The sequence below is a fragment of the Lipotes vexillifer genome, unplaced genomic scaffold (genome assembly GCF_000442215.2).
Source record: "Lipotes vexillifer unplaced genomic scaffold, Lipotes_vexillifer_v1.1 scaffold230, whole genome shotgun sequence".
In the NCBI taxonomy this organism is placed as follows: Eukaryota; Metazoa; Chordata; class Mammalia; order Artiodactyla; family Lipotidae; genus Lipotes; species Lipotes vexillifer.
This window is the reverse complement of record NW_006775143.1, coordinates 2402864-2419502: the sequence shown is the minus strand read 5'-3', so window position 1 is coordinate 2419502 and position 16639 is coordinate 2402864. Positions and strand designations below refer to the sequence as shown.

The following is a 16639-nucleotide window of genomic DNA, read 5'->3' as shown; positions in this document are numbered from 1 at the left end:
ACACAAGTTAAAGGTGGCCTAAAATGGGTAGCCTGGACAGCCTCTCTCTGAATGAGATAAAGCCTCTCTAAATAAAACATCAGAAACAGTACTGGGTGTGGCGGGGGGGAAAGCAGCTCCCTAAGGAAGCAAGTCACAAAAGAGGAACTATATTTTTATGCTGGGAGATGTTGTTTTCTTCCTATGAATTCAGTGACCTATGAAACTAGGTCTCAAACCTGCATTTTTCAGCTCTTCCTTTTGACTGGTATATATGCAGTTGCCCACTTTATACTGCCAGTTGGCGCGCCAACTCTGGGCCGGTGTGTTCAATGAAGATATCCCTTAGAAAACTTACACTCAGCGTATTTAAGACAACTCAGCTCTCCAATACCTGCTGTTCCATTTAAGGAACACAACCATCGACTCGGGCATGTAGGCCCGAAACTCTGGCACCATTTCTCATCCCTTCCCTCACCTCTCACCTCCCACCTCCCACTATACAATCATAAAGTTCTCATCCTACTAGCAGCTTAATATGTTTCACATCCCTTTATTCTTTCCTTCATTCTCATAACTATGAAAATTTAAGCTCCTGCTGACCTTAAATTTAAGCTCTTGAAACACTGTTACAAATTCCTAACTGATCTTCGTCAGTCTAATCTAGCATCCTACCTACTACACTTCCTCCCATCCCAAATCAAGCCCAATCCCACACCAGCCAGAGTCAGATTTAAAACGTAAGCGCTAATAATGTTACATAAAACATTTAAATGACTTTAAAATGCTCTTGGTAAAAGGAAAAATTCCTTAACACGGTCTACACGTCCAGTGGGATTTTATTCCCACCTCTTTATCTTTCTAGATTTATCTCACCACTGCTTCCATCCCTCTCTAGGCCGTTTTAGTCCTTGCTTTTATGCTACCTAAAACACTTTCCCTCTCCCTACCCACCAGTGTCTCCTAAATCTTACGTCTTCCAGGTCTTCTGAGGTGTCCACTACACGGATTGAGTCAGGTGTCCACACCACCTTTTGTGTTTCTGCCTTGTAGCACTGACTCGTTGCATTATGATTTCCTTGTTTCCTACCCCTCCCTAAGGCTAGACTGAGCTCTGTGAAGGCAGAGCGACTTTTAATTTGCCACTGCATCGGCAGCATCTAGCGCGGTACCTGAAACAAAGCAGGCACTACAACAGTTGCTGGATAAAACCAGGGCAGGGGGTCAGCTTAGCTCCTATGTTGATACACATGAACACTCTGGGTCACATTTAGCACCAGCTGATTATGCCACCTGCTCCTCCCACCAGCTGCCTCGCTGAATCACTGACTGTTAGTTGCAATAGAAAAACGGGATGTGGTTGAAAGCTGGGCGGAGTGGTTCCCTCAGATTTCACTTCCCTTAGAGAATCTTCTCAGCTATAAAATAATTAAAAGTTGTGTTCCTGGGCTTCCCTGGTGGCGCAGTGGTTGAGAGTCCGCCTGCCGATGCAGGGGACGCGGGTTCGTGCCCCGGTCCGGGAGGATCCCACATGCCGTGGAGCGGCTGGGCCCGTGAGCCGTGGCCGCTGAGCCTGCGCGTCCGGAGCCTGTGCTCCGCAACAGGAAGGAGAGGCCGCAACAGGGAGAGGCCGGCGTGCCGCAAAAAAAAAAAAAAAAAAAAAAGTTGTGTTCCTTTCTGGAAATTCAACCCAAACTTTGTCTTGGTGCAAAGTCACCAGTGCTTCCAAAGAAGGCTCAGAAAGACACCTTCGATTGTGTGGTATGTAAATGATATCTCAATAAAGCTGTTAACAAACAAACAAGATGTACCTTTGAACACATGGTCCCTTGAATTTGCCTCTCAACACACGTTCTTTGATGGGGAAGAGAGAAGGAGGAACCAGTTTGAGCCCTAATCCTGTCACTAATGTATAATTCCTTTGAGCAAGTTGCTTATTCTCCCTGGGACTCCATTTCATTATCTATATTAATAGAGTTATTAAATTAAGGGTTTTTTCAGTTGTAAATGTCAGTGATTCTGGTGCCCCAGACCTTAGGGACTTCTTGAGCCAAGAGCTCCAAAAGGAGTCTTCCATCTCCCTGGACACCTGTGGAATGGGAGGGGACAGAAGTGCAGATCCCAAGGACCCTAAGGAGGCACCCCTGGGGCACAGAGCTGGTGTGTCAGATGAAGACAGCCAAGGCCAGCTCCAACCCAATGGATCACTGGTCAAGTCCGCCTCTAAGGCCTGCCTCAAAGCCTTCACCCTGACCCAGAGCCAAGGTGTTGCTAGGAAACAAGAATCTGGAGCCAGCGGGCCGACATCATGCAGGCTGGAATCATGTTGGTCTATCTGCCTCTTTTTTCACTCTTCCTGACCAAGTACTTCTAATTGCTTCGGAGGAAGAGAAAGGCCTCTCAGAGAGAACACACTTGTTGGAGTGCCCATTGTGGTTAAATAATAGTAAAAAGTAAATGGTGAGAGGACTGGAGTGAGAAAGGATGGAAGAAAGAGACGGCAAGAGAGAGTACCTTTCACCACCTATGTACCTTTGGATTATATATCTTACCCACTCTGAGTCTCAGTTTCCCAGGCATAAAGATACCAGCTTTAGAGGACTGTTTGGAGGGTTAAATGAGATCATGTATGTGAAGTGCCAGCGAATCTCCTGCCATTTAGTGGTTCTCAGTACATGGCTTTGGTTATTACAGGGGGGCAGTAGGGTATGTGGAATTTGGAGTCAGACAGTCCTGGGATAGAATCCTGCCTCTGTCTATTACCAAGCCACATGACCTTGAGCACATGAGTTTTCTCATTTAGAAGATAAGGATAATAACCTGGACCTCACAGGGATTTTACAAACACAGTGTGAGATCGTGTGGTTAATTGTTTCATAGTAGAAATAGAAAACCAGTCAGTCATTGCTGCCCACTCCTCTGTCACCCGGCCCCCGCCCTCCCAACACACCCCTACACATGCTTGACCACTATAAGCTTGGTGTCCGGCTGTGCAAACACGCTCCCCTGTGCTCCACCGCTGGGCTCCAGGCTGTGCTTTATGATAACTCTGCCTTCTATTCCCACCTCCAGGCTCAGGCAGGACTAAAATTCACAAGCTGGCAGACCAACAAGAGACAAACAGCTATGGTGTTAGAAGGTCTGGCAGGAAGAGGGCTTATATCTTAGGCTGCTGTAGTCAGGGCTGGAAAGAGCTACACCATTCTGCTTTTTGTTTAGTAATAAGCATCACCACTAACTTGATTGTGTCTCACAGTAATAAATGATAATAATACTAGCTAGCATTTCCTGAGCACTTCTTATATGTCGGGTGCAGCGATAATCACTTTACAACCATTGATTCTTTTAATTCTCATAACAATACTGTGAGGCAAGCATGATGAGGCCCATTTTAAAGAAAAAAGGACTGAGGCTCAGAAAACCCTAGGTCACATCCGGCAAATGGGACGGATGACTCACACACAGCTTGATTTGTATGTTGTTATTTGTTGAAAGGTAACCTCTGGTAAGGAGCGGGTAAGAATGACTGATCTCATGTTGAGTTCCTACTATGGGCCGATTAATCACATGATCTCGTATCATCTTCCTAACAACCCTGAAAGGTCCAGATGTTTTTCCAACGATTCCTCTGGTACCTCCCATACCGGTCCCTTGTTTTCATTTAATTTTAGGCATTTGGAGATTCAGCCTCTCCTATTTGTGAGAGTTCTCTGCTGTGGACAGAGCCAGTGGCAGAGGCACGAAGACTTACAAAGCTCTAACAAAGAAGCCAATGGGAACCCTCAGGAATGCCGGAGGGGATTCAGGCACTATTGCTCCCAACTGCTCTGGGAGGACTCAGCACCTGCCAGGCTGCCCCACACACCCAGCCTGCATCTTGCCTGTGCAATCCCTCGCCACCTCCCTAGATGGCAAATGCCCTCACCCCCCAGGGCTCGGCTTAGAATCTTTTCCAGGGAAATTTCCAGCTCATCCCAGGTGGTTAGGGGCCCACCTTCCCACCTTGCCTCCTCCACCCCTGGCCCTACACGCCCCCACCCCGACACACACACGCCTTATGCTTCCTTGTCACAGCATGTATCCAAAGGGCTGTAATCATCTGTTCACCTGCTGAAAATCTTTCCCATTTGACTGTGAGCTCTTTGAGAGCAGAGAGCATGTCTCATTCACCTTGGCATCCTCAGCACCGGACACAGGCCCTGGCATATACTAGGGGCTCAGAGCACTGTTGTGGAAAGTTGGGGGCTGAGAAGGGACGAAGGGAACATCTGAGACAGGGGAGGGAAGGCGCCCTGTGGTGTGAATCTGTGCATGAGGCTGCCCTCAGGGTGGAAAGTTCGACCTGCTAATAATGACCTGGGAAGGCAAAAGCTTCCATCTGGGTATCTGTGTTCCCTCCAGACCACTTCGTTCTCAGAAGGGGGCTGAAGGCAGAGAGAAAACAGAAGCCCCATATTCATCTCCAGGGAGATTCCACATTCTTAGAGCAAGACTGATGCAAGCGAAGGGTCTTGTCTAAAATCCTGCTCCCAGAGTCCCTGTGAGACCTTCCTGGGAATGGGACTGTGATAGGGGAACAAACGTGGTCTGGCCCCATTCTGAAGAGAATCAAGAGTGTCAATCTCTGAATGCGTCCCCTAACTAGGACAATGGGGACAGTCTCCAGTCGTTCAGGAAATGATGTTATTTGTGCATGTGTGTGTGTTTTTTTTTTTTTTTTTTTTTTTTTTGCGGTACGCGGGCCTCTCACTGTTGCGGCCTCTCCCGTTGCGGAGCACAGGCTCCGGACGCGCAGGCTCAGCGGCCGTGGCTCACGGGCCCAGCTGCTCGGCGGCATGTGGGATCTTCCCGGACCGGGGTACGAACCCGCGTCCCCTGCATCGGCAGGCGGACTCCCAACCACTGCGCCACCAGGGAAGCCCTGTGCATGTGTTTTTGTGTGTGCAGGAACTCTGAAATAAGAAAATGGGCACGCTGCCAGATGAATGGCTCCGTGATCTATGAGCATGTGGGGGGCTTTGGTGACTAGGAGTCTTTGAATTTGCTGTAGGTTTTCAGGTGAAGAAAGACCAAATTATGCCTCTAGCTGGTTATTAAATGTCCCCCTTTGCAGTGGCAGGTCCTAATGGGTTACCTAAACTGACCTCAACTTTCCCATCTGTAGAGTGGGAATAGCTAACCTAGACGGGGATGGAAAACACCTTACACATGAGTCACCATTTCTTACTCTCACATTCACGACAGATACTGCTAAGCGATTCGACCCCACCAAGCCTGGTCCTGACCCAGAATCTCTTTCATTGCAGTATTCCAGGCAGCATTTCACTACCATTTGATCATAACTGACACATAAGGGAAACTCAGGTCTGGCTAGATGATTGCTAAGGCCTCTCTCAGCCCTGATGTTTTAGGGTTTGGCTTTACCTTATAACATTGCTCCTAAGTTATGCTAGAGAAGCATGTTGTGCAGAGGGGTGAATAAAGAGAGTACTTCCACCCCTGCCTGAGCTGAGGGACTAAACTCCGAGTCTCAGCTTTCCCCAGTTCTTTCAACTGTGGATGAGAGAGACAGAACAGGAAAGCAAACAGTTCCCCTGGGTCTGATGCCAACATCTGAAGAGGTTTCTGAGGCTGCTGTGATAGAGGTGGACAAGCAAGGTCTTTGTGCTGAAAGCGGCCTGCGTTCAAACCCCTGCTCTGCCAAGTTCCCTGGGGTGAACTCCCGTAAATCATCTCCCCCATCTGAGCCTCGGTTTCCTCAAGCGTGAAATGCAGATAACGATGCCCAGCTTACAGGCTGGTTGTGAGGAGTAAACTGGATGAAATAATGTATGGGGAAGTGCTTTGTGAGGTGCGCTGTTCTGAACACAAGCGGAGGATTATTATCCTTGGGACGCACCAATAGGAAAACTACTAGGGTCTTCCGTTCCAGACGGACTCAATCTAAACCGGGGAACAAATGCTTTTTTTTGGTCATTTCATCTGTAGAAACAGCAGTCTCGTGGGCCTATTTGTATTTAATGAACCACATCCTGTATCGTCTTTTTGCATGGTTCTGAGGAGAAATAAGTTGGCTGTCTCCTTTGGCGTGCTGCAGGCTCGAGAGTGTCCAGCTCGTATTTAACGTCCTCCTGTCCTCTCCAAGAAAAAAACACCCGCCCAGAGCTAGACCTATCCTACAAACAGCTGCACGGAGGCCAAGGGGCCAGGGGACAGACAAGGGCTACTCAGCCACCTCCCATCAGCACACTGGGACCTTGTCCAGGCTGAGACTTTAACCCAAGTGATAGTTAAGGGAGTACGAGGCTCAAAGTGACTGGAAGGCAGAGAGCATGGAGACAGATGGGGCTAAGGAGGTTGCTGGGGACACAGCAGATCTGAGAAGGCCCTGAGGCCTTGGGGAGGAGTTTGGAAATTAGCCTCAGGGCAATGACAAGGCACCCAGGAGTTTTCATGGAAGGAAGGGCACGATGGGATCTCCATTTTAGAGACAACCCATGGTGCTTAATTTTTTATGTGGACTTGACTGGGCCATGAGGTGTCCAGATATTTGACCAAACAGTATCCTGGATGTGTCTGTGAGGGTGTTTTCGGCAAAATAATCAGCAGACTGAGTAAGGCAGATGGCTCTTTCTGATGTGGTGGGCCTCATTCAATCAGTTGAAGGCCTGAATAGAAACAAAGGCTGGCCCTCCCATGAGTAAGATGGAGTTCCTCCCGCCTGAGTATTTGAGCTGGAATGTCCATCATTTCCTGCCTTTGGACTCGAACTGAAGCATCGGTTCTTCTTAGTTCTAGAGCCTGCCGGCGCTGGAACTGGATCTCATACCACTGGCTCTTTTGGATCTCCAGTTTGCCGAGATCTTAGCTTGGACCTTCTCAGCCTCCATAATCACATGAGCTAATTTCTAATAATAAACCTCTCTCTCTCTCTCTCTCTCTCTCTCTCTATATATATATATATATATGTATGTGTGTGTGTGTGTGTGTGTGTGTGTGTGTGTGTGTGTGTGTGTGTGTGTAATATATACATATATATATATCTGGATACGTGTGTATATATACATACATACATCTAGAGATACAGAACCAATTATATATATAGCTTTCATATATATTACACGTATCATAAATATCATATGAATATATCTCATATATATGTTCGAATCACATATAATAAAGAGAATTTGATCTATCTGCCCATCTATCCTGTTGGTCCTCTCTGGAGAACCCTGACTGTCCTCAGGGCTGTGCAGCTGGATTGATGTGGGACAAGACTGGATGCAGGGAGACCAGGTAGGGGGCCAACGCTAGAGTCCAGACAAGCCATTATGGTGGCAGCAGTGAGGTGGGAAGAAGTGGGCAATTTCAAAAGCTATTTGGTAATTAAAATTGATAAGACTTGGGATGGTTTAGAAATGGGGGGAGCGAGGGAGAGGGAGAATGTTGAGGATTTCTAGGTTTGTGGCTCTGCCTCTAAAGAGATACGGGTGCTTTTCACCAGAACACTGGAAAAATTCTAGGTAGGCTGTGTGGGGCAGAGCTTGGGCAGGCAGAGAGCTACCGTGATAGCACATATCAGAGGGAAGCTTGGAGGCTGAACTATAAAATGGGAGTCATCAGCGTAGGGATGGCAACAGAGAGCGTGGCTGAGGGTCCCCACAGAGACAAGGGCTGTCCTGCAAAACCATATTGACTGGTTTGGCAGAGGAGGATAAGCCGACAGAGGAGAATAGAGAAGGAGAGACAGAGAAGGAACAGTCAGGAAGCAAGGTGGGCAACCAGGAAGATCTGGTACCACGGAAGCAAACGTAGACAGTGCCTCAAGCAGGAAGTGGTCAACGCCATCAAATGCTAATGAATGGTCAAGCAAATGGGAACTGAAAACTGCCCCCAGATGATTTCACCAAGGAAGCAGACCAGTACCCATGCAGGTCTCAGCTCTGAGACTGACTCCTCTCATGTCCGGTTGGCATCTCTGAAGCAAGTTCCCTCAGGAAACAGAAAGCCCAGGGAGTTCTCCAGCTCACATCAGCCCCTGGGCTACACCTGTCCTCACAAAAGGAGGTGACACTTGACTACATCTTTCCTTTCTCCTCCCCCCCTCCCCAACCCCTGAGCTGCCTTTCAAACAGCCAGAATTCCTTTAAAGAGTAATCTAGGAATGTTTCAGGTGACATTCAAAAGGGCATCGTGGGCTTCCCTGGTGGCGCAGTGGTTGAGAGTCTGCCTGCCAATGCAGGGGACGCGGGTTCGAGCCCTGGTCTGGGAGGATCCCACGTACCGCGGAGCGACTAGCCCTGTGAGCCATAATTACTGAGCCTGCGCATCTGGAGCCTGTGCTCCGCAGCAGGAGAGGCTGCGATAGTGAGAGGTCCACGCACCGCGATGAGGAGTGGCCCCCACTTGCTGCAACTGGAGAAAGCCCTCGCACAGAAACGAAGAGCCAACACAGCCATAAATAAATAAATAAATAAATATATTTAAAAAAAAAAAAAAAAAAAGGGCATCGTAATTCAAATGGAAATGCAGAAGTTCATTCCTTTGGACAGTCTTGGGAAATTAAAATAGAGATAAAACGTCTCTTCAAGGTGGCAACAGGCATTTATCTGTGGGGACATCTCTATGCTATAGGCTCTCCCAATCTAAACTCAAGAGCAGTTCAACCTTCACATGGAGAATGTCCTTTCATCAGGGTCGCCGAGTCTCTAAACTTGGAGAAGACGTATTAATCGCATACACTTTCTCTTCTGAACTTTTTGATTCTTCATTTCTCTTTGTGGATTTTGGTTTCCCTGTGTCCACCTCTCTTTGTTTTTCTGTCTCCTCCTATTTCCTTCAGTCAGTCTCTCTCCATCTCTCTCTGTCTCTATCTCTCTCTGTCCCTGTCTCTGTCTCTCTCTCACACACACACAGAATGAACAATTCCTTTACATGCACACATCCTTTACCTTCCATAGTCACTTTCTCCGTGAAAAAGCAGCAACTGAAAATTCAGGAAGCCTATCAGACTCGTAATTTCTGCATTCATCACTATCCCCTCTGAATAGAGAATGACAAGGGATAACAAAAGTGCAGGTGTCACAGACACCTCCCTAGTAGAGCTCCAAGGCTCCCTCCCTCACTGGCTCCAGCCCAGCAGTCCCCCTCCACCTGAGTCCAGTCTACCCCTGTCCTTAGTGCTGAGTCAACTGACAAGAGAGCGGAGTAAAGTAGCAGCCATATCTCCCCCCGCCCCAACATATACACGTGTGTACCTACACACACGCATCTGGGATCACGGTTACCTGAGTGTATGCGGCAGCCATGGGTGGAGGGAGTGGATTGGATCAAGATAGTAATTAGATGCCTGGCTCAGTGGTAGATAAATAAGTCCATCATTGATGTGTCTATGCTGTCACTGGATCCCGTATCTTGCATATGGGAAAGGAGATCTTAGAGTGTGAACCGACTTGCCCAAGATCACACAGCTTGTAAGAGGGAAGCTGGGATCTGAACCAAGGTCCATCTGACTGCAAAACCTGTGTTTTATCTGCAAATGAGGAAGTCTTTATCCAAGATAGCCAGAAGAAGGGTGACTTTATACAGCGAGTCTTAATCACGATATAAGACTCGTGCGTCGAGGTCATGGCTAGAAAGAGGGTGTGAATATCAAGTCAAAGAGTGAAGTGAAGCCTCAATTAGGAGAAAAGTAGCTTTTCAAAATATAGGTGCATCAGGAAAACAGTAGCATATAGTGAAAATATTCAGCTGCGGCAAGAAACTAAAAACTTGATGTGGTGCTTGGAGCACGGCCTGGGAGCAGAGGTGATGGTTAAAGGAACCTGACAGGCTGAACTCATACCTGGGCTGGAGCTTCTGGGGATGACGTAAGCTATTCTAGCTGCCTTCTAAGGTCCAGCTCTTCCTGGCTTTGGCTGGTACCATCTAATTGACCTGTCCAATGCTCCAGTCCCCTCTAGACTGGTGGAATGCCCATGATATCCACTTGGTGATAAGAAACCCCGCCTCCCTGCCTGGATGTTTCTAGTTCTTGTTGGCATGCCCAGTGCCTCTCTGGAATCATCATCAGAAGCTGGGTCTGTTGTTCAAGCTTTCACTTTGGCCCTGTTACAGGGAAACAACACAAAGGTATGGACAACCACTCTCCCTTTCTGCAAACAGCAGATATTGTTCATTGATCTCAGCGTTCTTTCCCAGTGATCCCAGTGACCTTCATACACTGGTCTAGAAAAGCCACTCCCCAGCGAATCAGAACTGGTACATGAAACAAGTTATGGGCCGTCGTATGACAGTGACTGGGTTCCCCACCACATGCCAGCCACCTGCCTTTCTCCAGCCGTCTATCAGTAGATTAAAAAAAAAAAAGTCTATCACAAGAATGACAAACTGTTGGAAGGCTAATACAGGTGGGCCCCACGTGAGGACAGCACCCATGTCTTGCCTCCCGCAATGCCCCAGCATGTGGCACGCGGTCTGCAAAGAAGCACTTAGGAAGGACCGGCGAACCAGAGGTTAATGAATGACTCGTGGGAGGTATTTTAATCAGGAACATTCACCCCAACTCCCTTGACTTTCCATGACTTCTAGTGGCTGGATCACAACAGTGGCCAGAGCCCCATCATTAGTGAACCTAGAAAGGCTGGGACATTTGTTCCTAACGTCTGGGGACACTGGATGTGGGCTCAGGTTGGAATTTAAACACCAGCTCATTCAGTAGCAAACTGTGTGGCCCTGGTAAGCCCCCAATCTCTTTTAAGTTCAGATTTCCCTTCTCTAAGATAAGGGGTGAGTATTTGCGCCTTCTCTGCCTCAAGGGGTAGGTGGGAGGACCAAAGGAAGGCTGTGTGTAAACTGTGAAGGGCTGTACAATGTCCGTGGTTCTTATCCACACCCTGTTTGGTCTCTTCACAGCCTGCTCTTTCAGCCTTGGCCTTTCCTACCAAGAAGAAACCACCATCTGGGTCTAAACATAGATTTCAAAGAATCCTGGAGCACTCCGCCCTCTACCTTTGCTGGGTTGAAAAGATATTTGCAGGGACTAGTGACACAGGTGCTTTTCAGGGAGAAATGAGGGCTGTGGCCACACATTAGCAAGAGCTGTGGCCAGGACTACAATCCTCAGCTGATGTCCATAACGTCACTTCACATTAAGCTACTGTTTTTTATGTACTTATTGTATGCGATGTGTTTTACCTGTATTATCTCATTTCATTCTCCCAAAAGCCTTGTAAGGAAATTACTATCCCTCACTTACCAAACAAGGAGACTGAAACTTAGAAGTTACTTTGCCTGAGGTTTCCTGGCAGGGATGTAAGAAGAGGTATCGGGACTTGAAATCCTGTCTGTCTCACTTCGACACTGTTCTAATCCGTCTTCTTCCCACAAGCTCTGCCCCAAGAGTGATCAGCTTCCAAACCCAGATTCATCCTGACCTGGTCCCCAGTGAACCCTGGTTTCACGGATGTCAATGACACACAGTTGACATATAGATGTCAATGACACACAGGTAGCTGGAGAGAGAAGGGACACACACCAACTACCTCTGAGTCCAGAGTCCTTTCTGTCCTTCATGGGCAAATTCCCAGCTTCTCATCCACCTCCTCCCCAGCATCACTTGCAAATTTAAAAGGTAAAACTACGGTGTTTGATGTACCATCCAGGTGGTCACATCAGGTAGAGACAGAGAGGAAGAAACACACACAGATCAGCCGGCCTCAGTGTATCCCTATGCTCTTCTGGGAGCGAGCACGGACGAGGGAAGAAAGAAAGGTGCCTTTGCCCTGGAGGCCCGGAAGGAAAAGCTTCTGTACCAAGCTCACCCAGCAAGTTTGTGGCAAACTTGAAGGTTCTCTGAGTCTGAAGGGGGTCCCCAGCTGCTGTTTCAGTATTCTGTCTGCCCTCGTCCCCATCTTACTTGCCATAGATTCCATGCATCCATTGTATATAAGAAATAGCATTTTCTGGAGTGAAAAAGTCCAAGGCCTGGAAGCAGCCGAGAGTGGAGATGGGGTGGGATTCAGCATTAGCGCAGCGTCCCAGGCCCCAAATGCCGGACGAGGCAAACTGGTTCAGTGGCCACAGTGAGCGAAGGTTTTTATAAACATAACCTAATTGTATTACTTCAAAGTCCGCAAGCTTATTGCCCTGCTTAATGATGTGTCACCTTATTTATAGGGTAGTGATTTAATGCACTTCCTTAAAGACTGTTGTTGTCACAGCCATAAACTGGAGCTATTCCCAGACAGCTCAATTATTCCCCTGCGCCTATAAACCACCCCCGGTGCCCCAAACAGTTGCACACACGAGAAAGGGAGGGATGACACCATGACAGGGTGGAGAGTGCAAAGGGAATTGTTCGGGAAAAGACAAAGGCCGGGGCTTCATCCAGTTGGGGATGAGGGGCTGCATGAGAAGAGCTAGACAGGGAGTGTGCAGCATCCCGCTCTGTCCTGGCTCTATCCAGAGGAGCTGTGTGACTCTGAGCAAGATTCCTCTTCCCTTTCAGCCTTAGTTTTCCCAGGTGTGCAATGGGAGTGCTGAGCCCAGTGAGACCTGTCAGGTCCCTGTGGCTCCCACATTCTGTGGTTTTAGGAGTTACGGTCGATCTGGTTCTTGGAGATAGGATGGCTGGTCCATATGGAGAAGGTGCAAGCATGTTTTAACATTATTCCTCACCCTTTCTGTCGATCGAGAGACTTTCTTTTCAAATTAATTGATAATAATAGTAACAATGGTAACAGAAAGTGATCCTCACCCTGCTACGTGTGTCTGCAGGGCACTTGACTTGTTGGCTTATCTGAGATTCATCTTCTCATCTGTGAAATGGGGCTGTGACTACAGGGACCTGTTATAATACATAATGCATGTATGCCATAGTTCCATCTTTCTCCAAATGCTACTGCATAAACCACTTTCCTTTAATGTAGGAGGGAGACAGGAATGGCTAAAGTACCCATTTCACAGGAAGGGAAAACTGAGGTGGGAAGGGAATGGATTTCCCAAGGGGAGTGGCACAGACTGGTCTCCTGCGTCTGGGAAATTCCAATTCTGAAAATAGCTGAGAATCGGAGGGAAATAAGATCTGCTGACCCGCCCTGAGGATAAAAGTCTCTCCATGGCAGAGAGTTGAAACTGTCCCCCAGACATGAGGTGATCGCTCCCAAAGGAGTCAGAGCTCTTCTTGGGTTCTTTCAAGAGACTGAAGAGAGGAAGGTGTCAAGGAGACACCACACTCCCACCCCACAGCCTCCTCCACCCGCCGACCCTGGCAGTTGTTTCAAGGGGAGAGAGTGGGAAACAAGGAGCGTGCAGTAGAAGGCCAGGTTCTGGAGTCCAGAACACCACCCCGGGCTCTCAGGAAATGCCTGAACTGAAAGACGCCTGAGAAAGCATCACACGGTCCTTCATTCCATCCACAGTGAACGAGAAGCCCAGAGAGGGGCAGGGACTTGCCTAAGGCCACCCAGTTTCTATGGGGCAGAGCCAGGATTTAGCTCCCAGGGAGCTCAGTTATCTCCCCAGCAGCCTTACCTCCGCACTGCATCTGGCCACCACCTCCAGCAAGCCCTCCAGGCTTACCTTTCTGATACTGGAGCCACAGCTGCTGCTGGACCTTCTTGCTGGGGAAGTGGATGACGCAGGTGAGCTCGGAGCCATAGAGGGCTTCTGCGACGTAGTGCGAGCCGTAGTGCTGGATGAAGGATAGCAGCTCCTCCCGACTGCTCTCCTTGGTCAGGATCTTGAGGACGTCGGTGAAGCCTGGACAGAGGAGCAGCACGCAGAGGTGGTCAGGCTTGGGAGGCTGGTGGCCGGCAAATGACAAGCCTGGATTTGGTGCTTTATCCATCACCATGGTGTCAGCCAAATGTGCTCAGCTTTCCCTCACTTATTTTTCAAAGACTGCTCTCGCTGGTGGATACACAAGACACTAGGACTGACAGGGAATCAACAGCAGAGGAAGGCCTATAGCTGGCGACCTGAACATCACTATCAGGAAAAATCAAAGGTGATATCTACTGAGCACCTAGCGTGTACCAGGCACACTCCTAGATGTTCCAGACACTTTGTCTAATTTAACCTCAGCCCAGCACTGCAGTCCCAGCCATAATAAGCCCTGTCGAGTGGATGAGCAAATCAAAGGTCATAAACTGGAGCTGATTTGCCTTTGGTCCTCCAGCCAGAGGAGCTAGGATTCCAACCCACTTCTCTTCTCACCCCAGGATGCACGCACTTCCCACGTACCCAATTATCCAGGGCCTGAGCTGTCCACTGCTGGAGCCTGGGGGCTGCACTGGCCCAGGCTCAGCAGACAGTCTGTGTCCTCATATCTGATCCCTGGCTTAGCTTCCTGTAACATCACTTCCCTTCCTGTCCCTGCCTCAGCCTCCCTGAAACAAGAGTTATGTCCTTTCTCCTGCCATTGTCAAGGGCCTTCCTGCTGTTTCATTGCCTTTAGTCCTATGCCAAAGGGGCCTGAGTCCTCAGTGCCTGGCATGGGGCCTGCACAGCAATCACTCAGTAACCACTGCCCCCCTGCCTTCTTTCTCCTCCTATAGGCAGGTCACCAAGCTATTTTCCCAGGGGGCTTAAGACCTTCTGGGCTCCTCCCTGCTATGGATAAAGCCCAATGACCTTACCTGGGTATCCCAGGCCTCCAAGGTCATCTCCCATGAGCTACATACATCAGGCTTTACCTCTGGCCAAATCAGTTTTCTTATTTCTCCTGTGTGTGATCTGGGATTTCCATCGTTCTTTCTTTATGTATATCCCTCCCACACTCTCAACACACACACACACACACACACACACACACACACACACACACACACACACACACCACGATTTACCTGGAATGGACTCCCACTTCCTCCTTAAGTCACACTCATGCTTTCAGACCCCAGGAAGTCACCCCTCCCCCAAGAAGCTTTTCCCACCATCTGGAGCACCTACCCTTTGCACCTTCAACAGGCATCACCTTGAAAGCAGAAGGTCTGTCCTATTTGTCTCTGAGTCTGCACATGCATCCTTCCCCACCCCCAAGTCAACCAGGTTCACGGCACAGATCCCGGACACGGCAGACACACCGACGCCCATTATTATAAGAACAACTGATTCTGTGCCACATCAAAGTAAAATGTAAAAGAGCAATCTCTTCTTCAACATTAAAAATGCGCTCCAATTTGCGAACATTTGATTTACAAGGGAGTTCTCCGGAGCATCATTATTGATTAATTAAAGTAGACACACCTTTGTAGTTCTAACAGGAACACCGGCAGTGTTATTCACAAGCGCAGGTGTAAAGGTGTGGGTGGTGGTAAAAACAGAAACAGGGCTCAAAGAATGGGTCCTTGATTAGAACAACCCCTCCCCATCAACCTGTTAACCCATGCAGCTGGGTAATTAATGCAGCAGAGTTAATAATGAGATGGTTTCTGTTAAGTAATAAATAACACCATGGAGATGCCCTGTGGCTCTTTATCCAGGCAGACAACACTGCCTTCAAATCCCTGCCCTGCTCCTGTTCTGCCACTTACTAGCTGTGTGACCTTGGGCAAGTTACTTAACCTCTCTGACCCTCAGTTTCCTTATCTAAAAAAAAAAAGTGATAAAGAATGCCTTCCTCTCGAGACTGCTGTAAGCCCTAAGACATGAAACATTATAAAGCGCTTGGGTGATGTCAGCCATAATTACTATTTATACTTCCCAATACCCAGGCTAAACGAGTTCCATGTTGCTCACAAACAAAGCGATATTGAAAGAGAAAAGATAAGAAAAGAGCTCGCCCACCATTTCAAGATACTTGGACAATAACCCAGTGGCAGTGTTATGAGTAAGAGTCAGGGTAGAAAACCCAAGGCCAGGCCCCATCTTTTCAGTTTTCGTTTCCTTACTTTTCAGTTTTCGTTTATCTTTTATTCCTTCATCAAAACGGAGCACCAGTAATGTGCAGGAATGTAAGGTACAGGAATAAGACCCAAGCCCTACCCACAGTTCTCAGGTTAGTGGGGGAGACAGACAGGATTCTGATGTGAATCAAGCACTTGTTAGTGCTTTAATATAGGCAGTTGAGCACAGAGAATTCCTTGAATTATTCCAAAGGGTATAGATAATGGGGGAGGCATCTCCAAGTACTGTAGGATGTGCAAGGAGATCCAGGCGGAGGAAACAGCATGCGCAAAGTCACAGAGACAAGAAAGAAAATGTCCCATTTTGAGAACTACAAACCGTCCCCATCAGCTGAAGCACAGGGTTCATGTGGACAAAGTGTGAGCAGTGTGTGTGTGCGTGCGTGTGTGTGTGTGTGTGTGTGTGTGTGTGTGTGTGTGTGTGTGTGTGTTGGTGGGGGGAGGGGAGCAGGGACTGCATTACTGCTGAGTAGGAAATGGGCAGGAAAAGAAATCAGCCAGGAGAAACCAGAGGAATCAGTGCCTGAAAGAACTCATACAATCCACACGCCTGAGGTACTTCGAGAGTGTAAGTGTGACCTAGATTATCATTTGCCCCTCTCTCCTATTCATCCCCCACATCCTGCTCAGACACCCCTTCCTCCAGGAGCCTCTCTGACTCCCCAGAATGGACAGCGGCCCCATTACTGCATTGACCTGCTGCAGTGTGTGGACACCACTGTCCTGACTGCTTGTCAATCCGCCCTCCCTGT

General features: G+C 48.4%; 1 protein-coding gene across 2 annotated transcripts in view; it reads right to left on the bottom strand.

Moving 5' to 3' along the window:
• Positions 1-16639, bottom strand: part of ASTN2 (astrotactin 2) — a 944548-nt gene that overhangs the window by 241054 nt on the left and 686855 nt on the right. For both annotated transcript variants that reach the window (XM_007449713.1, XM_007449714.1), the window contains exon 15: positions 13561-13740. In XM_007449713.1, coding sequence (XP_007449775.1) covers positions 13561-13740 — 180 coding nt within the window. The remainder of the gene's footprint in view (positions 1-13560; positions 13741-16639) is intronic.